This window comes from Rhea americana, unplaced genomic scaffold (assembly GCF_003343005.1).
Source record: "Rhea americana isolate MKP2758 unplaced genomic scaffold, rheAme1 scaffold_65, whole genome shotgun sequence".
Taxonomy (NCBI): Eukaryota; Metazoa; Chordata; class Aves; order Rheiformes; family Rheidae; genus Rhea; species Rhea americana.
Genome location: NW_028186812.1, coordinates 231,196 through 257,195, shown reverse-complemented (window position 1 = coordinate 257,195; position 26,000 = coordinate 231,196). Strand labels below are relative to the sequence as shown.

The following is a 26,000-nucleotide window of genomic DNA, read 5'->3' as shown; positions in this document are numbered from 1 at the left end:
GAAAGAGTGAGAAAGAACGCATGGAACATGTGAGCAACAGAGTGCACGAGAAAGACAGTGCAAGACCAAGTGAGAAAGCATGTGAGAACACGCACACAAGAAACAAAAGGCAAGGAAAAGAAAAAAAAAGAAAAAAAAAGCACAAGTGATAAAAGAGACACCCCCTCAAGACTGTGCGCCATATATGTGGCATCCTGCCACCCTCAAAAATAAATAATGAGGAGGAGGATAGGACTATTTCCTCTTCCCTTTGCCAGTTGTAAGAAAGTGTGATGTTTCATCTAGAGGCTGGAGAGAGAGTAAATAATAGCTACATTTGAACATCATGCTGTGCTCATGTTCCATATACCATGACACCAGTACAGTGATGCTTACTCCAATCAGGATCCATATTTGACATGAATGTATCCTTGCAGGAGGAAAGCAAGCTGTTGCTAGAAAGTAAAATAGATCCTTTATACAGATCTGTACACTAATATTTTACCAAAAAAGGATTCTAGATCTAGTAATATTGGGAAATAAAATAATTAAAAACATATAGATAAAACAGATTTATTGCAATACAAAAATCAAGAGTTTGATGCTGATATTGTGGAAATTCTAGCCATAAAGAGGAAATGCTCTAAATGAGAAGATAGAGACAAGAAATCTGGAAGTTGAAACTACAGGTACATTACAGATTGCATCATACTTATGGTACTATGTTCTCCAGCAAATTAAGTCAATGAACAGTCCATTTAAATATACAATTTAGTTTAAACACCTCAGTTGCAATGAATGAGAAATCCTTCCACTAGATTTTATAACCACAGCATTTTTAACATGTGTACTAGCTTATAGTAAGAGTAAGATGAAGAACAGTTCAGACCTACTTCAAGGCTTGGAATCAGCATGTTGCACATCTGCATGAGGAATGGAATGTATTCCACAAATGAACAAGTATATTTCTAATAAGCAGTGAAATAAACTATTTTTACATCCCAGGAAAAAGTGAAATATGGGTACCAGTGCTCATAGTGAGAATAATAAACTATAAGAGCGCTCCCAATAATCTGAAACAGTCATGGAAGTAGAGTTAGGAACTCCAAAAAACATTCATTCACACAGAACAGAAATGCATACTGCAACTGGCAAGTTCAGGGCGGGGGGAAGATACACTCTAGAAATCTCCTTAAAGTAGTCTCTCCCAGCTGACCATAAAGAAATTAATAGCAAAAAATCCAGAGATAGAACATTTCAGATGGGAATATGGTGATGGCTTAACATATATACATGAATATTTAAGCAAGCTAATTAGCTAATAAGCTTCCTCCTCAATATTTTAACAYACAAATCTTTCATATTATTAAAATTTAAACTCCAGAGTGCAATGCTGTAACCAGTACAGCTTAAGGAACCAAATGTAACAAAATTTTGAAGCACACCAGCTCAACACAAATTGGCACATTTTATAYAGTTTAGATCATAGAATCATAGAATGGTAAGGTTGGAAGGGACCTTGGGAGATCATCTAGCCCAACACTCAGTGTAGCCCATACAGGGATTGAACCCATGACCTTGACATTAGCAGCACCACACTCTAACCATCTGAGTAATAGCCATAAAACAAAGCTGAGCTAGGCACCAAGATGCTTTCCCAGGTTGCAGATGCAGGAACTAGGATACTGATTTATGGTCAATGTGTGCTGGAAGCAGAAAACAAACATTCTGCAAGCATAAGCCCATATATGAGGTAACAAGATTGAATTTCTGAGGCATGGATCAGTGGCACAGACCAAATGGATTTCTGATCACATTTGTTCCTGCCACACTTCAGGAAACAGGATTCTGCAAAATTGTTGTAAATAAACAGAACACAACTAGGATGCTCCTAACATTTTTTTACCTATTTTCACCTCAACCAAAGCATTCCAAGATCCTGAGCTGCAAATGAATAATTGAAAAAAATGACAATATAATAAAAATGTGATCAGCTGTGTCCTCAGTGAAGATGTTAGGGAAGGCAAACATTTACTCAAGCAACATAACATGGATGACTTCTATGTACAGTTCCATCCTTGTGCTTGTATTTATTTATTTTAAACTGGTAATAGTCACCACAGTAATAACCCTCAATGAACTCACAAATAGGGAGTGTTTCCTCCTTTTATATGGAGGACTAATTTAAATCTGTGAAACTTCATTTCTGTTATAGGATACAAAACACRTGATTTTGCTCGAAACAATGTAAGTCTACTGGTACAAATACTGCAAACAATAGTTAAAACAATTCAATAAACCAGAGTCCATACATCACTTCATCTATTGTTCATACAGAAGCATGTGATACTCATTTTTCTTTTCCAGTATTACATGGAATCAGTCTTAAAATTATATTCCTGCATTCCTATTTTTAAACTATTAAATAAATATTACTAGGTTCTTAATTTGCTATATTTCTTCTGGTTAATATACACAAGATGTCCTTTAACCTCTAGTCTTTTAAATAAAAGAAAAAAAATATGTAAATTTAATGAATTGGTTTAAGGTGTTCTATGGGGGGGGGGAGTATTTAATCTACTAGCTTAATCTACCAGACAAGCGTTCTTAGAGAAATATACAGCCCTTCATCTTCAAAATAATCTTATGATCCTAGGCAACTAAACATGAACAACATTACTGCATCAAAAACAGGATTTCAAACAAAATCCATTTTTCAAAAATAGTTTTTTATTTGTTTTCCAATTGTACATACATCAGCTGAAAAAGCAATCCTGTTGCTGCATTTGTTAAACTGGAAGGAGGACAACGAAAACTACTACAATACTAAAATTTCACACTCTGACAGCTTCCTCATTCTTATCTTATGTTTCCTAGGAAAGTCTAGTTTGCAGAGTTTCTTAAAAGCAGAAAACTCAGAAGAAAATTGGTAAAAAAAATATCTTAAGGAATTTTCTTGATTGCTACAGTCCAGCCATTGTTTAATGCATCTCAGAGTTCTGGTTAATACTTCAGAAATATTTTACGYTTTCAATACTGATATCTACTGGTGCCCAGAATTACAGATTAATTTCTCATTAAAWTTTATTTTTAAATTGTACAATGAAAGAAAATAAAATGACAAATTAAACATAAAGATTCATGTAAATATGAACGTGACAGAATCCATTTCAAAGAAACTCAGATATTCTACTTCAATTAAAAAAAATGTAGCAGCAGGCTTCCACTGTTCATTTTAAAACAGTGGAAAACAATAACTAGTTAATAGATCCTTCTGGATTAAACATCTACTTTTTGGTTCTGTGTGAACTGACAAGTGCATCTAATGATTTAGTTGATCTAGCCTTTTGCTTCTGTACTGCAGATGTACTTTAAGATGCAATGATTTTGTTTCCTTTGCCAGAAAATAATAACTTCATATGTATTCTTTTTAATGAAAAATGTGAACTTCAGATGCTGATGTGCAGGACTGCAGATATCTTCTGTCTCCCATCAGTAATTAGTACTATTACTTAGAATCTCCAACAAAAATAATGAAGTACTCACCTAAAAATTATTTAAATGTTACTTAGAATCTCTAACCAAAGTAATATTTAGAGGTTCTAAGTAATATTTAAATAATTTTTAGGTGAGTACTTAATTATTTTTGTTAGAGCCAATGAAAATGCTGTAATGTAGATTTTTGTCAAAATTTCATTGTAGCACTGTGGTAGTTGGGCTGTATCGTGGACATTAAAAAAAATGATTATATGTGTTCACATCATTAAAAAAGCATCCAATCATTTTTTTAAGATATTACAGTGATTTTGGAAAACTTCTTTGCAAGTACTTATTCTCCAAGTATTTCTTTTTATCACTTCTACATCAGATGTCATCCGAACAAAAGCAGTTGTAATACAGAAAGGTAGATAGTGTAAATTAAAATTATTTGGTTTAAAATCATTGTATATAACTAGTACATTCCCAATGAAACAGTTTTCTCATAAGTACACCCAGAAGACAATTAACCAAAGGAATAAAATGAATCTTAAATGGGCAAAATAGAACACCCCCCYTTTTTTTTTAGTAAAATGTTGTAAAAGCATACATAACAAGATGCAATCTATATTATCTAAACATACCTTTCCAAGATCTGCAGCCTGTTTTAAAATATCTCTTTTTAGATCTTCTGCTCTCTTGGAATGAAAAGAATTACTTTGACTCTGGATGATAAATACAATCGCTTTTAATTCTGTGAACCAGAAAATGAGAAGATTTAAAGACAAAAGGAGTTATTTTAAGTTTTGCTCCAAAGCTATTGAGAACGGGGGATATTGAGAGTGGGGAGGGATGGGGATATGAGGGAAATCTATTATACAGCAAGCTATTTAATTACACAAACATTGCATGAAATAGCAAAAAGAGCTAATTTAACAAACAAAACAAATCCAGTGTAGTCCTTTTAAGAATTAACATGTAAAAGGCACGACATGAGATCTGCAGCAACAAAGAAATTTATACACCCAGTAACAATAACCACATAAGTCATATAATTTCGTGAAATTGCTTTCTAATAYACCAGCACTCATTATTACCACAGCATTAAAAGCTACTGGTCATAGAACACCATTTCACCTAACCAGTCAATGGATGAACATGAAACAAAAGAGATAGCTCCTGACTAAAGAGCTTAAAATCTCAAAGATACGCATTAGATGGAGAGAAAACACACACAGGAGAACAATGAGGTAACAGTCTTTTATACAGTAGAGCAGCATCAACCCCTCAGGTTTTACAGTGTTTAAAGGCACCACAGTTAACAGCTTTCAACAAGAGAAGATACTTGGAGAAATCTAAAAGAAAATAATGAAGTAGCTTTGCAAACATTTATGGACAGAAAAAAGTGCTTACTAGAAAACACAAATGACTGATAAAAGCTGACACTGTAAGGGAACTGAAGATAGTCAAGTTTTCTTAATGGTAACATGTAGAATAATCCCTTAGCAATTTGAAAGCTAGGAAAAGCAGGCAGATTTGATCCAGTGCAGGATTAGAARACAGCAGAGGACAACAGAGAATGAGAAGGTGAAAGGAGGAGGAGAGGACTGACAACCCTTCTAAAATTCTAGGCAAGCTTGACCCAGGCCCTAAGCAACAATCAAGGGATGAGATTAGGGGACACCACACTGCACTTTCAGCTGTTTGGTGGTAGGGAAAGACTGAATTTCACTGAWAGTATGCAGAGAGCATGCAAACAAGAAAAAGCAGGCCAGAGCAACTTAGAGGTTCAAGTCATTGACTAACAAGTTAATGGCTAAGTAATAAAAAGGGTATTAATGATGTCCAATGTACAAGGAGATAACTAGMGGACTCATGGGAAAGCGACAGACTGAGAACTCTATTTACATCCCAGTAATCTCAAAGTGATAGCTAGATCAAGCATAAGAGATAACAGATGACAAAATAAGGATRGATTCTAAGAACAGTTACTGGTATTTCTGGTAGTAACACCTTCAGTAGGGTATAGGGGATATCAAATTGAAAGGGGTCCAGGATGAATGTCCAGCAGAAAAACTCTGGACGGTGATGGCTGACTGAAAAGCAGCCAGACTTTACTACAAGCGAAGTCCGGATGAAGACAAACGTCCCAAGGACAGTGCACCYTACAGGAGGCACATGGAGTTTCTTGTCAGACAGAATACACTTGTAATCTGCAGTTTCAGTGTGATATAAATTCAAACTAATATTGCAGCATGTAAAGTCTACAAAATCAATATTCTTGCATTGTAGATCAAATCAACCTACAAGGTCCTAGTGTCACACTAAAATCCTGACCTCCAGAATAAAAATGCTAACATAGATACTAGAGTAGAATGAATGGAACAAATGGAACAAAAAAGACAGAGAATATATTTCCGAAGAAAGGAAGAAGGAAGTAGTGTCAGCAAAAACTGTAAAAYTGAGCACTTGAAGAGTGATCACAAGAAAAACAGTGGCAACAAAAAGAACATTAACACAAAATATCTTTGCGAAGATTACAAGAAAAATATCCAAAGGCTTAACCATCATTACATTCCTTTTGTTCCTCCACACAAATAGTTTCTTGTTTGCTAATTTAGACCTATGACAGCTCAAATACAATTTACCAGTTAAGCTCTTCTACTTCTACCATTGTACAATGGTGAAAATATCCCAAGAGATAAAAAGCAGAAATTAGACTGCTTTGTGTAATTACTGTTTTATTATCACCACATTTATAGATATATGAACATCTGAATTATACTCAGATTCCCATATGATACATTTAACATCTGTGATATCCTGAAATAGTATACTTTCTAGGAGTAATCTAACACCTACTTTGGGGTTACTGCTTTAATCCAATGGAAACACTTTCCTCTGGTGCACACACTTTAATTCATAAAAGAAAACATGCACTGTACTGAAATGGCAATAAAAGGTACATATAATTTTATAACTGTTTTACTGCACATCTATATCAATTTTTTACTCAAGCTGAGGAACAGTCAACAAAGCAAGWCAGAAAATGGAGGGATGGGATCCACCTTACTAAGCGAGGAAGCGTGTCTTTGCCAACAGGTTAGCCAGTCTGGCAAAGACAGCTTTAAACTAGGAAGGATGGGGGAAGGGGAGAGTTATAAAGACAGGGTAGTCAACAAAACACGGCTCAAGTCAGGAGGCCTCCAGCAGGTGCACGCAGCCAGGGAAGTGCATGAGACACTGCTATGGAAGATCCTCTTGCAACCCTCCTGGGGAACCTGCATGTACGACTACCTCTCTGAAATGCCCATACACTAAGGCATGCAGCATGGTGAATAAACAGAAAGAACTGGAGAGCTCTGTGTAGTTGAAGGGCCATGATCTCACTGCAGTTACAGAGACATGGTGGGACAGCTCGCATGACTGGAATGCTGTCATGGATGGCTATATGGTTTTTAGGAAAGACAGGCCAGAAAGATGAGGTGGTGGAGTTGCTCTTTACGTGAGAGAGCAGCTGAAATGTACTGAGCTCTGCACAGGGGTGGATGAAGGGCRAGTCAAGAGCTTATGGGTAAGGATTAAAGGGCAGGCTAACATGGGGGACACTGTTGTGGGTGTCTACTACAGGCCACCTGACCAGGAAGAGGAGGTCAGTGAGACCTTCTCAAACAGCTGGGAGTAGCCTCATGATCACAGACCCTGGTTCTCATGGGGGACTTCAACCATCCTGACATCTGCTGGAAGCAGACAGGACACAGCTAGGCAGAAACAGTCCAGGAGGCTTCTGCAGAGCACTGATGATAACATTTTGATACATGTGGTGGAGCAGTCAATGAGGCGGGGTGTCCTGCTAGATCCTGTGCTAACAAACAAGGAAGAACCGGTTGGAGATGTGAAGGTTGYGGGCAGCCTTGGCTGCAGTGACCATGAGACGGTGGAGTTCAGGATCCTGCGTGAAGGAAGCAAGGCAGTAAGTAGGAGGGCAGCCCTGGACTTCAGGAGAGTKGACTTCGGCCTCTTCAGGGACCTACTTGGAGGAATCCCATGGGTTAGTGACCTAAAAAGAAGGGGARTCTGTGAGAGCTGGCTAGTATTCAAGCATCACTTCCTCCAAGCTCAAGAGTGGTGCATCCCAAGGAGAAAAAAGTCCAGCAAAGGGGGGCAGGAGACCTGCAWGGGTAAACAAGGAGCTCCTGGCAAAAYTCCAACAAAAGAGGAAAGTACACAGAATGTGGAAGAGGGGACAGGCTACCTGGAAGGACTCTAAGAATGTGGTCAAAGTATACATGGATGCGACAAGGAAGCCTAAGGCCCATCTGGAATTAAATCTTGCAAGAGATGTTAAGGACAAGAAGTGCTTCTTCAAATACATCAGTAGCAAGAGGAAGACTAGGGAAAATGTGGGCCCGCTGCTTAATGGGGTGGGGGTCCTGGGGATGAAGGATATAGAGAAGGCAGAGTTACTCAATGCCGTCTTTGCTTCTGTCTTTAGTGCTAGTACTAGACCCCATGAATGCTAGACCCTGCAGGTGAGAGAGAAAGTATGGAGAAAGGAAGACTTTCCCTTGGTCAGTGAAGATTGGGTTAGAAATTTTTTAGGCAAACCTGACATTCACAAATCCATGGGCCCAAATGGGATGCACCCAGATGACTAAGGGAGCAGGCAGATGTTATTGCTAGGCAGCTCTCCATCATCTCTGAAAGGTCCTGGAGAACTGGAGAGGTGCCTGAGGACTGGAAGAAAGCCAATGTCACTCCAGTCTTGAAAAACGGGGCAAGAAGGAGAACCCAGGCAACTATAGGCCAGTCAGCCGTGGAAGGCTATCAGCTTTCCATTCCTGGTAATGTGATAGAACAGCTCATTCTGGATGTCATCTCCAGACATATGGAGGAAAAGAAGGTRATCAGGAGTAGYCAGCATGGATTCACCAAGGGGAAATCATGCTTAACCAATCTGACAGCCTTCTTGGATGGAAAGGCTGGCAGGGAAGGTGAGGGGAGAGCAGCRGACRTTGTGTACTTTGATTTCAGCAAGGCTTTTGACACTGTCTCCCATAACATCCTCCTAGAGAAGCTCAGGAAGTATCTGCTAGACGAGTGGACAGTGAGGTGGCTTGAGAACTGGCTGAAAGGCAGAGCTCAGAGAGTTGTGATCAGCAGTGTAGAGTCTAGTTGGAGGCCCATAGCTAGCAGTGTCCCCCAGGGCTCAGTACTGGGGCCAGTCTTGTTCAATTTCTTCCTCAGTGACCTGGACGAAGGGACAGAGTGCCTCCTCAGCAAGTTTGCTGATGAWMCCAAGCTGGGAGGAGTAGCTGATCCACTGGAGGGCTGTGCTGCCATACAGAGAGACCTGGACAGGCTGGAGAGTTGGGCCAAGAGGAACCTCATGAGATTCAACAAGGGCAAGCGCAGGGTCCTGCATCTGGGGAGAAATAATCCTATGCACCAGTACAAGGTGGGGGCTGACCTGCTGGAGAGCAGCTCTGCAGAGAAGGATGTGGGCATTTTAGTGGACAACACGTTGACCATGAGCCAGCAATGTGCCCTTGTAGCCAGGAAGGCCAATGGTATCCTCGGGTGCATTAGGAAGAGTATTGCCAGCAGGTCGAGGGAGGTGATCCTGCCCCTCTACTCAGCCCTGGGGAGGCCTTATCTCAAGTACTGCATCCAGTTCTGGCCTCCCCACTACAACAGAGACATGAAGCTACTGGAGAGAGTCCAGCATAGGGCTACGAAGATGATCAGAGGGCTGAAGCACCTGCCCAACGTGGAACGGCCGCGAGAGTTGGCCTGTTTAGCCTGGGGAAGAAAAGACTGAGGGAGGATCTTAACATCTACAAATATCTGAAGGGAGGTTGTCAAGAGGATGGCGCCAGACTCTTCTCAGTTGTCCAGTGTGAAAGGACAAGAGGAAACAGGCACAACCTGAAACACGGGAAATTCTGCATGTATATGAGGAAGACCTTTACTGTGAGAGTGGACAGAGCACTGGGTTGTCCAGAAAGGTTATGAATTCTCCTTCTCTGGAGATCTTCAAAACCCGCCTRGACACAACCCTGTCTAACATACTCCAGGTGACCCTGCTGGAGCAGTGGAATTGGACTAGATGACCTCCAGAGGTCCCTTCCAAAGTCAACATTCTGTGATTCTGTGAACTTTCATAACATTAATATCCAAAAGAGGTACTGATATACTGATACTTTATTTCTCTTGCTGTTGTCTGTTTCTTTTTTGTTTCTCTAAGACATTCCCATATCTGGAAACCATTTTTCATCTAAAACGCTCATTAATTGGAAAGCATTGCAAGGTCACACACACAAGAGTTTSGAAATACAATGGCTAAAACTTCATTAATCTTATCAGGATCATGCCTCATTGCTAAACAGAATGGAGTCTTAAACTATCTGAACAGCAATGTATGCTTTAGAGAATACAGAATGACCCTATGCAAATATGTCTTCTCTGGGATCATCGCTAAGTCTATTCAAAAGATGTCAGTGAGAAAATATTGCTGCTTCAAAGATATTCCTTGCAAGATAATGACCTAAATGTTTTCTTTCTCTCTTGTTTTTTGGCGGTTTATTCACCACAAAAAGTAGTTTTAGTCAACTCTAAACTGCTGAAGAGTTTATAATGAACATTTCAGGTAAGCAAAAATAGAGGAAGAAAGCTTCAAACACCAGAAGAATGTAAGATGATGATAAYGTTGCCTGATAGCCTTTCTCTTCTAGCCAGCGTTTAGAGCATTCAACCACAATGCAAGAAATCAAATTCAAAGCTGTTATTCAAGTGAGGCAGAATGRGCCTGACTGCAGATCTTTGGTGTTCCAAGTGAGTATCTTAATGACCAAGTTGCAAGTAAATTGAGGTGGGTCTTCCTCATTCTCTCCTACTGAGCTAGATACAGAGAAGAGAAAATGACTCTCTAGCTTCCTAATTACATAACTCACCCGACACAGTGGGCACCTAGAACTGTCTCTGACTCACTGAATATTTAAGCACTTTATTAAAAAGCTTGTAAAATAGGCATCAATAGAAAAGACAGATCATCACATGATGATGATATTTCCTGGGGTRTGTGTGATGCAACTTCAAATCCTTTCCAACTATACCTATGTCTCCAGAACAATTACACCAGTGGTTAGAATGCATCATATTAGACGAAGGAAGGCCATTAGCATCTTTGCAGCTCTGTCAAGCTTATATCAAGCTCTTCATTTCTTTAGCGCTTTTCCTAAGAAATGATGGGAAAAAATAATTTGTTTAAACGAAATATCTAAAACAGGGTTTTAGTTCCAGTGAGAAAGTATAAAGTGTCTTTTATTATTTAGTCAGACCCAGCAAAACAAAAATGTAGATACTCTTGTGCTTTAACTCAAACACTAGTGACTCTACTAGAATCAGAAAACTCAGCTTCCAATCTGAGTATCTGAAAATTAAGCTAGCTGCCTATTCTGTAGGTTTCCCCTCTGCTACACTAAACCTAAAAACAATCTGAAACTCCAAATCAGGATCTTTTAGTTCTTGTATTTTGAGCAAATTATTACAGCACAGTATAAAGCTTCCATAGTTAAACCCAGAGATAAGCACTAGGATAAGACCAACAATTTCTAAATATGTTTATATAAAGTTACTGAGATCTTTCTAGATGAAAGGTAGTGTGTGTGTGTGTGTGTGTGTATATATATATATATATGTATATATATGTATATATATCTGTGTGGATATGTATATGCATAATCTCAAATGTGTATGTATACTTATTTAGCAGATATGCAATATGCATCATAATGACTGGTGATCTGTTTATAGCTTGCAGCATGAGAACCAAAAGCCATTCTAACGTCCCTGCCCCTTAACACAATTCGAGTATTTACGATGCTTCTATCTTCAAATTTGACTAAACTATAACATCTAAAAAACTTCAAAATCAGTTTCAACTGTGCCAAATTGAGTACGCCTGTGCACCTTTTAAAATTAGAAATAAGAAAACAGTATACAGATGTTCTCAAATGATGCATCTTTTATGGCTTTGTATGCATTAAATACATTGTTCACCACTTTAGAACCCAAAATGATGTCTTTACACTTACCTTAAAAAGTACCTCAAGTAAGCATTTGCTCCAATAGCAAAATAAACCTTATTTACAAATAACACTTGTCTGCCTTACACCTTTGTAGGCTACCTGAGAACTTCAAGATGATTTTTCCACGTGTTTCATGCACATTAAGATCAAACACTTGGCTGGCAGTCTCTGAACATCTTTCCGTCCAAACTTCCCTTATTAACTCCTAGATGTGCTGCACAAATTGCATAATAGGCCAGGCTGGCTATTAAAACAGTATCACTGAGTAGAATACATTTAATCCTTGCAAGATATTGTGGATATTTGCAGATCATTCTCTTTGCAAGAATCAAATCAAAAAAAAAATCCTCACTCATTTAACGTGTTAAACTTCACTCATTTAACACATGTTAAAACAAACAAASGAACAAAACAAAACAAGACCTCACTCCACAGTCAAAAACTAGCAGATTTTCTTGTGGTAAGAGACATGTCTCTAGAGGAAATGATTCCCTCTACCTGGGATCTCAGTCACTCTCTGGAAGTGCCCCTTTCTTCCCACAGACTGCAGAAAAAAAARCTAAGGAATCCATGTTCCCAGGTTCAGTGCTTCTACTAGTTTCCAGAGAAGGTGGCACCATTTTACACTAGCCCTCAATCAACACACTGCTCATATCAKCATCCTGTCCACTCCTCTATCTTTGTATGTCTCCTTAGGTTTCCTAAMACCCTGCATTAAACAAATACAAAACAATAACCTTAAGTATTAGCAGCAGAGAATAGTCAATACTACAAAGAGTATACAAGCTAATTCAGGGGCTATGTTGAGGCTACACTACAGACTAAAAAATTTTTTAAAGGAAGCTCACAAATCCTGACCAACATAGCTATCCAGTTGTAAATGACTTTACTGATCTTAAATGTCAATATGGCATCTACTTCACTGAAATGATGCATATTCAAGAAACTTTCTCAATTATCTACTTGGTTTATATTCACCACCAGGGAGTTCTCCTATATTCTCAGAAATTATGGCATACRTTAAGCTCACTGGAAAGTTTTCAGTATGAAGCCTTGCTCCAAGAATCCAACATTCATACATATAAACATAAGATGAGCAGCTACTACACCTGACTGAAACAGTCAGTGCTTCTCTTCAAGAATAATTTCCCTCTGTATTTCAGACATGCTAAAAGCAAAAAAAAACACTGTTGGCCAGCAATCAAGCCTGMCATTTGGGCACAAATACACCTACCATTAGAAGGTATACCCACCCGAAACCTTTTTGCCATGGCCCGGCAATGATGACCCAACATCACTAAGACACACCACCACGATCTTTTGGCTGGACTGTAATACAACATCCCCACACAGGCAGCTCTTTGCACACCAGCCACTGCAGAATGCTACAYTGCACTCTGGAAAGACAAAGCTACGATGAATTCATGAAACCAAACTTCACTACACTTGTCCTCCAGTGGCTAGGAAATAAAAATTTCAATTCTTCTCTTCAAAGTTTTTGAAAAGAAAGGCTAGGCTAAGGATACTTAAAAAGATCTCTTATATCTCTGAAGCGAAGACTGGACAACAACTTTGCTTTTTTGGCACAAAGGTGCAGCTTATTTATAAATGAGACAGAATTTGTATAAAAGCCTGAAAAAGAAGAATGAAAAAAATAACTGGAATTAAGAACCATCAAGAATGTCATCATTTTCCATTTCAAGCGCTGGCTTGTTTTTCTTTGATTTACCCTCCCCATAGAAATGCTTGATAATGTGCATATTAAAAAGTTTTTTTTTTCCAAAGGACACTTTGTCAAGGTGAGCTGGGTAGGCTTTCCATTAAAAAGGATAAGAGCAAATTAAAAGAAAAAGACCTATTTGGTCAGAGCAATGATCCATCTAGCCCAATATCCTCTCCTTGACAGCTGGAATAGGAAACGTTATTTAAGGAGATCACAAAAACTTCACTTTCTGCACCGCTCCTTGTACTCCACCACTGTTTACAACTATTGCATTAGGAATGCTAGAAGATGTATTGCTTCCTATTTCTTTTAATACACATTTATGGACTAGTCCATGGACATATCTAATCCCCTCTTGAACCTGCTGCTACTATCTAATTCTACAACCTCCTGTCACAGGAAGCACTTGAATTTCATTATCTACTGCACAACCTACACAACCTACTTTCATCTGTCTGCTTTAAACCATTCTCCTACTAAAACAAATAGATGACAGATGCTAGCTATATCGCTAATGTAACACTCTAATGTTCCTAAGTAATGAGGTTATATTAAAACCTATAAAACCAGCACTGGCAGAAGTCAAAAAAAGAGTTGTCTGCAAGTGCATGCCTGTGTGTTCTATGTAGTAAGACGTAACTGGTCTGCTGTGAGTGATAACAGCAGCAACCAGCACCTTGCTCTGCTAAGAGATTCTAGAGAAATAAATAGAAGAATACAGAGAAAGAGGAAATGGATTTTGTTTGACATCACAAAAAGATGAAGAACCAGGAAAGAGAATATTAAACTTCTATAAAAGATCCTGATCTCTCAATGGTAAAATTGGAGATTACTGGGACAAGGGATTTAATTATTTTCCACAAGAATTAATCTGTGCTACAGACAGAGTTTGTAACTAAGTCAAAATAAAATAACAGATCTTTTCAGTACCATTAGAAGTTCCATTAGCAACTCTAGTAAAAGCATACTAAGTGTTTCTGGTATTGAAGTTTGATGCCAGAGTGAATTTACAACTACTCAGAAGCTACTGTAACAGAAATACGATCAGGCCGGCTCCTTTCAAATCAAGCAGGTCTAAGTACTTTGGGTTTAGTAGAGTCAGAAGTACCCTAACAGTCCACATTTCTTTAAAACTCAGATACAAGCTGCTTTAGTGTAATAGGGACAGCACAAGGTTTCACTGCAGATATTGGAAGATCTTATTTGAGATCTGTAAAACTGTTTGCTGAAAGGACAGCAGACCTACTTTCAGACTTTATTAGAAAAAACTGCTGCAATCCTTTGAGGTAGAATCTTGCAGTATTTTTATCCTCATAACTTATATCTAGTGAAAATTTATTTTACCACTCAGTATCCTACCAATGTTTGAAATGTTTTTAAAATACTTCTTTCCAGATATTACTAGTCTCCTGCACCTTGAGAGCCTACTGGAATGGCAGCATTCAGTATTACATTAAACCTTCACAAGAACTGCTACTAAGTATCATGAAATTTGATTTAAAACATCATGTACTACAAAAAACAATGCATCAGACTCATAAGGCAAAAGTGCACATTTCCAGAAAAACACCTAACTACAAGAATTACAAATACAAATGAAAATAAAAACATTTCAGTTTGGTGAGAACACATGAGCAAGGGAAAAAATACATACTTAGGAAGTAGCAATTGACTATACTGTTGAGCTGTTGAGCATTTAGGCACCATTTACACAGTTACTTTTCATTAAGTAACTGAATTTTGCACTTAGAAGTAAAACAAATAGATTAYGCAGGACCAGTACAGAAAAAAAAATCTTGCAGTGTATAAACCTGAGTCCTGGCTTAGTATAAGTTTGTACACAAAAAGTTTGTACTTACCTCTGCTTATTTTATCCATTGTTCCACTTTTTTCAGACTTCTAGAAGAAAGTAGGGAAAAGCAAAATTAGGATGCAGGCAAAACCTCAAATATTTCTATAGAGAAATCCAGAGAGTGAAAACATTTACCATCTTGTACACAGATATATAGAGGTTTTAATTCAAGGATTAACAACAACAATAAAAAGAGTAAGGAGTTTTTCATCAAAAAGGAAGGATTTTGTATATGCTTGCACACTATTACCTAGATTATATATTAAAAGAACACGAAAAAATGATAGAGCTTTTTCATGAATCAACTTATACTGGAGCTTTTCATGTTAATACTAGCAATTTTACCCTTTATTATTATTCTCCTTTGTGATCAGAGTACAAAGTTTGGAATACGAAACTCCACGAAGCACACCCATATGGGGGTATAAAAAACAGAATTATTCATACCAATCAACTATCAGCACCTATTGAAATAYAATTCTTAAAGAAAGCCCCCAAAGCAATTGATATCAAGACAAATAAACATGAAAAGGTTGTTGTACAAACCAGTAAAGTCATGTTATTATATACATTTGTGATGGAATTTTAATAGATTGCTTAGTGACATTACATTTGCATCATTACCCAGGAAACCAAGATACAGAGTCTAAAAATATCTCAGGAATATGTTTTACTCCTTCTGAATAACAGAGGGTGGCTGGAAAAGCTCGTTTAAGAACTGCTGACTGGTGGAGAGACTGGACTGAATAACTACCTTTGCACTTTCTACAAACACTGTAGCAAGGAAAGCAGAACCTGTATTATTTGAACAATTTCTCCTTGGTAATAGCATCTCAGCGCCTTGGATTCTTCATACATAAAATCAAGATAATATTTACTAATTGCACAGGGTTGTTGTAAGATTTATCTTGATTCAAATATTTTGAGACCTTCAGATAAAAATACCATACTCGTGCTCGTAAGTAATAATTTTATATAGTTATCCTACATTCATGACTTAATTCCTATTCATAAGCACTTTTATTCTCACCATTTCTCAAATACTATATCCATTTAAACCTATTAGACCTACTTGCATCTTTCCCTTTGTCCAGGTCTGACTTTTACGCTGAAATGCATAATGAGAGTGGAAACTACAAGCATGGTGTACTCTATGAGCAGACCAATAACTAAGGTAATGTACAAACTGATGTAGATTTCCCAAACCACTCTCCAGACATGGCACCTAAATCACAGAAAAAACAACACTAAAATTAGTTCCCYCAGCAATAGTTCCAGCAATGAAATCCAGGCTAATGCAATCTGGAAGACTGGTCACCTCTGAYAGTCAAGGGGTGAGCCCTCTACACAAGTCTGAGGCACATTTAGCTTTCGAATAAAAAACTAACTGTCCAATTCCTTGTCCCTGTGTTCAAACGAGATGTTTATCGTAATAGTAATTTTCATATCCAAACAATTCAAATAATCATTACACTGTTAACATTAAAATAGCGAATTATACATTTAATACACCAAATGCATCACAGACACCAAATGTAACTGAAAAGGTATCCATCTAATGCTATAGGCACCCTTAACACTTTATTGACATGGTAAAGTAACTAGGATTTAATGTTGACTTGAGTAGACAGCAGAAATCACTTGCACAATGTCCACAGTTCCAGATCTATTTAATCTAGCATGCACTTCCTTACAAACCAGGAAGGAACCGTCCTTGTGCAAAAACACAAACAAAATCAGCTATTCAGTTCCCTCTGCAATCCATGACACTAYTTTAAATGCATGGCTCTCCAACCTCCTTGACAGCTCTCTACACAATGTTTTCAGAATGACCATTCTGTAAAAGTGCTTATGACCCTCTTTTGCTGACTGAGTGAATAACTTTTTCTTTCTTTTTTTTTTTTTTTAAAAAAAAGTCTTTAAAGACTTAAATTATCTGGATGACTATACAGAGTACTGCCAAATTACAGCATAAAACTTACCACATTCTAAATGAACCTATATCCTAGTCAATATAATGAGATTAACTTTTCATGCAGACAAGTTATGTGCTGTGTGGCATACAGAGCACAGGTCATACTTGACAACTACCTTAAAAAAAAAAAAAGTAATTGTTTACAATTATTGCCTGTTCCATTTCTGTTATACACACACACAAAGGGATTTCAGTCTTAGGAGTTCTAGGAGGCACCGCTGACTTCATGCAAGAGAAGCTTTCGAAACTAGAAAATAGGAAGGCTTTCATAAAGTATAACCTATAAGAGTGATAAAATTAAACATTTATATTGGATTGAAACAGTCAAAATTCTCTTAACGCAAACCAACATAAATCAGAAAACCCAACATACGAAAGGAATCAAAGGTGCTAAGTATAGGATCATCTTAATAATTCTAAGAATCTGAAGGATAAATTAAGACGTTAATAATACTAGAAGAGTAGTGCTATGTGTAATGTGTCCCCCATTAAACATGTCTCATGTGCCTCAGAGAAGAAAAAGACATTGCATGACATTTAGACCAAACTAATCAATGTCACAGATGTTAGACTTCCTGCTCTGGTCTCTTTTAGATGATTATAAAATCTCCATAAAATGTGGCTGCTCTGATATTAGAATTTAGTACCTGCAGCACTGGTAGTTCAGTCTTTTCTTCTGCACCTTCAGGAACTATACTTACTGCAAAAGCTGAAAGAAAAAGCAGACAATTTTTTTCAAATTACAGGAGTTCATTTTCATACTTGACAAAGTTTTGCACACACAGAAAAATACATTTAAGTATTTTTTCACATTAAATGATACTATATTGGTGATAATCTTTTTGAACATAAGACAGTCTGTTCTTATGGACTGTTCTCATGCATCTCTGAAAAGATCACTCTTCAATGCAAAGCCAGTTTATCTTGGCTTCAGGTCAACTTAATCCTATTTAAGAAAAAATATACATCTGCCCAGTCCAGTGGTTCACTTGACAGCATAACATGCCTCCACATGGGAGACCTGCATTCCACTCTGTCTTTTAGGTTAAAGCTGGGGTTATCAAAGCTTCACTTGGAACTACAGAAACTGACAGCAGCTGTCACAAAATTGTGTCATACTTGAAGGTGGCTGTCATATCTTGGATGTCTTCTTTGAACAACAGTCTGCTGCTAATTTATGAAACCCAAATAAATGTTTGCAAAGAGAACCAACTCCCAAAAGAGCAAATTTGCACAGACTTAATGTTATCTTAAACCTCTTATACTAAAACTGCCATATCCATATACTTCTGGTTTGCATTAGTAAAATAATTATAAAAAACAGCCCTGCAGATTTTTTTTTCTGTTTTGCTTTCTTGTTGATGTAGTCTTCTAATCAATTTGTCTTAATTTACTCATTTCTAAAACAGTAATTATATTTAACATAAAGAGCTTTGGTAAGATTCTTTGTAAGTTGTTTTTGTTTTTGTTTTGTTTTTTAGGTACTAAAGAGATGTAAATTAAATCTAATTGCTCTAACTTGGACGGAACTAAAGATACACTCATTGTGGTCAAACAGATGGGCTTTCTTCAAAGCTAAGAAAAAAAAMCAACAGATTGGAGGTTCTCACTGCACTTTTAAATTATTTATTGCTTGAAATGGATTTCAAAGTGAATTGCTAACAACTCTCAACTACTTAGGCTAAAAACCAGTAATTTAGGAAAGGGAGAAGACAAGATTGTCCAAAGTCTGTGATGCTTCATCTCTGATTACCTATGCTCCCATGCTCATTCAACTGGAGGCCAAATTTCATTAAGTATATGAGTTGTGTTTCACAGTGACATCTCAGGTGCTGATTAACTGTTTCTCAAATCATACCCCTAACAGTACACATTCTAAGCTTATTCTAATACAGTAGACTCATGTGACCATACTTCCCTTTAGCCACAGGAAAAAAAAAAAGAAACGAGTAGGAGTCCACCCCCACTGTTGTCCTTCAGAAATACTTTGCACTTCAATTTCAAAAGGGCACAGAAAATATTTAAATCTGCCTATTATATCCATTGCCAATAGCATTTTCTGATCATTTTCCTCCTGCTCTTTCAGCATGATGGTAGTTAGAGATCCAAGTAAGAAATATTTTCCTTTAGGGAAACTAGATCCACATCTTCTACCTGACAGAACCATTATTTCAAGATCAACACAAAACACTCTTCTTCTGGGATATGTATGAATTACATAATATTAAACTGAAGAAGTATCACATTGTAAATTCAGCTCCATTACAAACTGCAATGTAAGTAGAATTTACAGCATTGTTTTTAAAATGCAACTAGAGAACTGCATTTGGAGATCTGAAATAACTGACTGATTAAATAACCCATGCCACATAGCTTCTAAACTTTATAAAATACTAATGCACATGAACCTGGAAATAAATCAAACATTACTCAGATAACCTGAAAAGAAGACCTAGCTTATACCATATTTTTGAGAGCACAAACACCTTCTGGGATTTTTTTTTTTATAGCCTAATTCATATCACTGAATGGCTAAGGTTGGAAGGGAAGTCTGGAGATTGTGTAGTCCAATCTCCCTCCTCAAAGCAGGGTCAGCCACAGCAAACTGCTTAGGACTGTATCCAGTCAGATTTTGAGTATCTCCAAGGATGGAGACTCCACATCCTCTCTGGGTAACCTCCTCCGTTCTTGCAATAAAAGATGTATTGGTGCCTAGTTACCCCTCCCTAGGTGCAGGACTTGGCAATTCYCTTTGCTGAGCTTCATGAGGATCCTCTCTGCCCATTTTTCTAGCCTGTCAAGGTCCCTCTGAATGGCCACACAACCATCTGGTATATGATCATTCCTCCCAGTTTTGTATCACCCGCAAACTTGTCAAGAGCGCACTGTCCCACCATCTATGTCATCAACAAAGACGTTAAACAGTACTGGTTCCAGCATCAGCCCCTGTGGTACACCATGCTACTGACTGCAGCCCTTCGAGCCTGGCAGTTCAGTTAGCTTTCAGTCCACCTCACTGCCTATTCATCTTGCCTGTACTTCATCAATTTGACTACGAGGATGTTATAGGAGATGCTCCTTACTAAAGTCAAGATAAGCAACACCTACTGCTCTCACAGTCATCCACCAAACCACTCTTTGCATCACAGAAAGCTATCAGGTTGATCAGGCACAACTTTGCATTCATAAATCTATGCTGACTTCTCCCAGTCACCTTTTTGTCCTTCATGTTTGGAAATGGTTTTCCAAATGTTCGTTAGAGTGTGGTGCTAATAATACCAAGGCTGCGGGCTCGATTCCTATATGGGCCGCTCATTTGAGGGTTGGACTAGATGATCTCCAGAGGTCCCTTCTAACCTTACCAATTCTATGAATGCCAGTCATGGGCACCCTGGAACCAGGCAGGGGTGACACAAGGCAAAGACGGCACCGGTGAGGCTCCCCGAGGGCTCCCGGCATGGGGCGGCCGAATTGCTTGGCGATACGCGGCTTTGCTTCTTCCTACCCTCCGGCCAGGCAGGAGAAGGGCTGTCACAGCAGCGTTCTGATGACAAAAATAATACCCGGCTAAGGCTACACCGATGGGCCTCACTGCAGAGGTGCAGGTACACGGAGAGTTGTGCCAGTCACRTAGAAATGCGTGAGCGARTTTTGGGGGTAGGTTTAGCTCAGTTGGTTAGAGCATGGTGCTGCTAATGCCACGGTCACRGGTTCAATCCCTGTATGGGCTACGCTGAGGGTTGGACTAGATGATTTCCAGAGGTCCCTTCCAACCTTATGATTCTACGATTCAATGCCTTTCTTGAAGATAGGGRTGACATTTGCTTTCTTCCAGTACTCTGGAAATTCTTTGCAAAGACATTTTCTAGYTCCCTCAKCATTCATGGGTGCCTCCCTATCAGGGCCCAGAGACTTGTATACGTCCAGTTTGTTTAAGCGTTCCCTAATCTGATTCTTCTCCATCAACAGCAAGTCTTCTTTGCTTTCCCGTAAGCCCCAGGAAACTGGGATTCCTGATGGCAGGTCTTACCAGTGAAGACCAAAAAAAAAAAAAAAAAAAAAAAAAAGTACTTCATCCTTTTCCATGTCCTTTGTCACCTGGTCCCCTCCCTCATCCTGCAACAGGCCCATATTTCCCTAGTCCTCTTTCTGCTGCTGATACACTTGCAGAAGCCCTTCTTGTTGCCCCTACCAGATTCAACTCCAGGTAAGTTTTGGCTTTCCAAACCCCACCTTTRCACACTCAGACAATATCCCTATATTCTTCCTTGGTCATCTATCCCTGCTTCCACCTCTTATGTGCTTCCTTTTTATTTCTTGAGTTTTGTCAAGAGCTCCTTTCCCATTCAAGCAGGCCTCCTGCCACCCTTGCCTGACCTTCTTCACATGGAACTGGTCATTCCTGGGCTTGGACAAGAYGATCCTTAAAAATCAACCAGTCCTCTAGGATGCTTTTTTTCTCCAGGACCATTTCCAAAATAATCTTTTTTGTATTGTTAAGGAAGGTGACAGACTCAATATGCCTGGCTAAAAATGATTTTTGTTGCAGCTCTCCTCAAATGCAATACAACACTTGCACATACCATTTGCTAGACAAACTRAAATCTTTAGTTGTAATGAGTATTAGTCTCTCTATAACAACCATTATCCTTATCCCCATGACTAGAGATATGCAGGCCCCTTTTTGTTCCAATAGGTAAACATATTAAGATGACTTGGCATATTTTACATTAAATATTCTGGAAGAGTTTTTCCAGTTAGTACATTTAATACTGAGACAAAAACAGTTCAGGTTATTTTCAGYTACCAAAGAGCCACTCACTAAGCAGCCTGAATACAGCACAAAAAACTCTGGAGTCTTGACCAAGCTTTTCAATCAGGTAGACTATCTGAATTCATTTTTGCAATAAATATACTGCAGTACTCCTACTACCTTACTAGCAAATCTGCTATACTCACATAGTATAATCTGATTTGAGCAAAGCACTCCTCAGAAGYAGACAGGAGCGTACTCATGTCATAAATTCAAGTCCTCCTAGAATGTGGCACAGATGAATTGCTCTAGGTAAAGCAATCTGATCTCTCAGCCTGGAAATAAGTAACATCTAGATTTCTCAGAAGGCCAGAATGAGAAAAATTTGGTGAATCCGGATGGCAAACAACTTGGCAACTAAGCRGATCACAGAGTAGCTAGGAAATCTAGTGCTCGGGAACATGTGGCCACCTCTAGATTAACCCATCCACTTACAATTCACTTCCAAAGGAGCTCTGAAAAAGGTGTGCTTAAGAGGACCACCAATGGAAAAATAATCTTCTAACTACATGCAGCTGATGACCAGTTCTGCAACAAAGGTAAAAACTGTGAACTCTCTGTGGCAAGGATCTCTTTGTTGTGTGTACAGTACACAAGCACAAAGATGGATCGTCTACGAACTGAGAGCTATCAGATGTGACTATAATTGACCAACAATTTTCCTTGTCCAAATATCTACTAATTTAGAAAACTGCTACAGATCTCTCAGTATAGAATTCCTTAGAAAAGGCATCTGTCTCCAGAATCGGAGGTACCTTTTCCAAATCCAGAAGTTCTTCCAGTCCCTTTATGTTTGTATTGAATGAAAAAAAATCACCTCACATGGGCTACTGATTTATAGGACACACACACACACACACAYACAYAYAYATATATAAAGAAGAAACTGGTCAGTTGGTAAACTTTCAAAACTTTGTAGATACTACAGTAACAAAAGTGCTAATCATCAACTCTAGGATTTCCTGCAAATAAAGCTATATAAATAGAAAAAATAAAACCAGAAAGTAACTATTTTAAATGCAACCTATAATGAAGTGACAAAAATAAAATTATTTAGAGAACTGTATACTTAAAGTTTGCAGCCATAAGTAGCTATTCACATCATTCGGCACAAGCATAAAGATGAATGTGTCAATTGCCAGTCCTCATCATCTTTTGCTAACTGCTCAACTGCCAAGGCTAAGTAAGGAAAGATAAGAAGTTTTAGACAGACTGTAAATGTCTGTTTTCATCAATTTGATCTTTAGGTCCTTTGAAATCAGGATTAAAATCAACTGAAAAAGCTAGCCAGTATTTTTTGATCCATTTCCACAGAAACTGGAAACTTGAGAAAAATAGCAATTGGAGCTGCCTGTATTATATTTTCTGACTAAGTGTTTCATTATTTCCATTAATATTTTGGTAAGTGGACTTGCTTATTTTATTAGAAAATAAAAATCAATCATTTATTTTCATTGTTCAGCTGAACTGCAGGAATAAGGGCCAACAAACTACTAGGTAAGGGGAAGTAAATACTGCAGCACCAAAAACAGAGTAATTGTATAAATGTTCGTTTATAATGTTATAATATCATATTATAAATGTACRCGTAACCACTTTTTTCAATACTGCTCTTTCAAATGTAAAGAATTTACAAATATTTATGATTACATAAATATTTTTAGTCCTTTAAGTGCAAAGGACATTAAAAATGGAGGAGTTAAATTTTTTTGCTTTCATAGTTAAAAATCTGTTTGAGGCAGAATGATAGCACTTGCAACATCTTCCTCTTTCAAGGTCTGATTCAAGGCTGACTGAACCCAGAGTCATTCCAGTCACCTCATTTGGCTGTGGACTGATTTAAATAAGCTATAAAAAAGTTACACATGCCAGAATTATGATTAATAGCAAACACTTCAGATAACTAAAGCCATTACATCACACGCATACATTAAACATTCAAAATAGATTTTCCTCATATTTATACTAATTTTTCCTCTGCTTATCGTTTTTGGTCTATTTTTGTTTTGGTGTGGGTTGTTTGGGCTTTTTTCCCAACAAATTTCAAAGAACATTAGTCTATGTATTGACCTGATTCCAGAAAACATCCGCACTGYCACTGTCCATCAAAAAGATAGGATCTTCCATAATGAGACAGCCTGGGAGCACTAACAGGTGAAATTAATCAGTTTTACTTGCAGGTTTTTAAAGCATTTATTTTTCACTGTTGCTACCCTATCCACCTCAAAGACCATGATCTAGCCAGATCTAGCTAAGATGAGGATGTGCAGCTTTATCAAGCACAACAGGGGGAAAAGGGGGGAAGCGATGCAAGCATGATTTCCAGCATCTGAAACATTTGGCACAATTAAAGCAACTCATTTTGCTCCTTGAATTAGTATCTTTAAGCTAATGCCACATATGGGGAAAAAAGACAACTGAAATCACCCCTATAAACCATTTAAATGTTTTAAAATAAGTGTTGTGTATACCAATATCTTTATAAAAAGGTAAGGAGAGAAAAATATTAAAAAAGCAAGCACCACCATTATCTGTTCTGATGTCTGAAAGGCAGGCCAAACAAAATTATCTGAATATATTTTCCCATTCTACAAGGTGCCACCTCCAAGCTGGAACTGATGAAATGATTTAAACCAACATGTTGTTTTCTTCTGTGAAATGTAATCCAAATGATTTCTGAGTTGATTATTTTGCAAAGTTACTATCTTTGCCATCTCAAAAGCACAGGGTATTTAGSAAAGATGGGATTTTAACATAAATGGATATTAAATAGAGCAGAAGRAAGTCCCCCGACTGCATCAAGCTTCAGCTGAACAAATCTTATGCAATTACTAAGCCAGACCTACTAAACAAGAGACAAGTTCACTAGCAAGAACTCAAGTTTTCCCATTGCTGCCTTCTAAACTTATCTATCTATATATATAAAAGCACATACATGCATGCATATACTGGAAAAGATGGGAGCTGCTCTTCTCTGACCCRATGACAACCTGTTCAAGGTTACAGGTGGTACAGTATCTTGCTGAAACTGGAGTAAAATTATTCATCCCCAGGAGAATGAAATACAGCTTTAGGAAGAACAGCAGGTACTAGGACTCCTCCAAAAATCAAGCTGCATGGGTGAAATGAACTTCTTACAACAGAAAAACCGAAGTATTACTTTTTCTTTTTTTTYCCCCATGAAACAGGGTTTTTTATTTGTGTTAGGTTTTGCCTGCAYTAGGTTTTGACCCACGTGCATGTTAGTGGAAGGAAATCGGATCCAAAGGCTGAGAACAAACTGGCAAGCCTATGCCGACAGAGACATAAACATTCAGGAATGCAAACAATGAGAAACAGAGTAGATGTAAATATTATTTCCATTTTATGCATTTGCCACAACGGCGCTTAACTCCAAGATCCTGCGGTGATCCCACTGCTGACATGCTTCCATCCCTTCTCTTTTAATCCTCTCTCACCTACCAAAACACCTTAAAAACATCTGTAAAACGCATTTAAAAAACAGGGTGTTTTCTCCTTTAGGCAGACATTTAACCAGGCGGTATCAGCCCTCCCAGGAAGCGCTACTTCCCACACGAGCCCGAGCCGCTCGGCGCTGGGTTTTCAGCCAGTGGAGGGTTTCTCTGACCCCGACGGCGGGACGCAGCTCCCGGCGCGGGCCGTTAACGGCCGCCGCGGCGGGGAGCCCGCGCGGCCCCGCCCGCGCCGCGGCAGCGCCCCCAGCCCCAACCGCTAACAAACTTCGGGGGAACGGCCGCCGCCGCCCGCTCCGCTCCCGGGGCGGCGCAGGGCGAGAGGCAGCGGCCCCCGCTCCGTCCCGTGCCCTCCTCCCTCCACACAGGGCTCAGCGCCCCGGGTCGCCGCTCGCCGCCGGGCCCGGCCCGGCCCGCGGTCACTCACCCCGGCTGCGCAGCGGCGGGAGAAGGAAGAGGAGGTGGGCGAAAGCAGCGAGAAGGAGCCAGCGGCGGCAGCCGCGCTCCCGAGACATCTTGGCAACGGCCGCAGCGCCGCACGGCGAGCGGAGGAGGAGGAGAGCGGCCCGGCCCGGCCGCCCGCCTCTGCCGGAGCAGCGCGGGCAAGCGGCCTCCGGC

The 26,000-nt window shown here is 38.8% G+C and overlaps 1 protein-coding gene across 2 annotated transcripts in view; it reads right to left on the bottom strand.

The window, feature by feature from the left end:
* Positions 1-25,994, bottom strand: part of B3GLCT (beta 3-glucosyltransferase) — a 58,963-nt gene extending 32,969 nt beyond the window's left edge. Inside the window, exons 1-4 of one of the 2 annotated variants that reach the window (XM_085320676.1) lie at positions 25,810-25,994; positions 17,744-17,805; positions 15,129-15,168; positions 4,101-4,210 (exon numbers count right to left, since the gene is read on the bottom strand). In XM_085320676.1, the coding sequence (XP_085176802.1) occupies positions 4,101-4,210; positions 15,129-15,168; positions 17,744-17,805; positions 25,810-25,897 (300 nt within the window). In that variant the 5' untranslated portion in view covers positions 25,898-25,994. Of the gene's footprint in view, positions 1-4,100; positions 4,211-15,128; positions 15,169-17,743; positions 17,806-20,458; positions 21,123-25,809 lie in introns of those variants that run through there. The other variant, XM_085320675.1, reaches the window with a different exon arrangement.
* Positions 25,995-26,000: the final 6 nt, after the last annotated feature.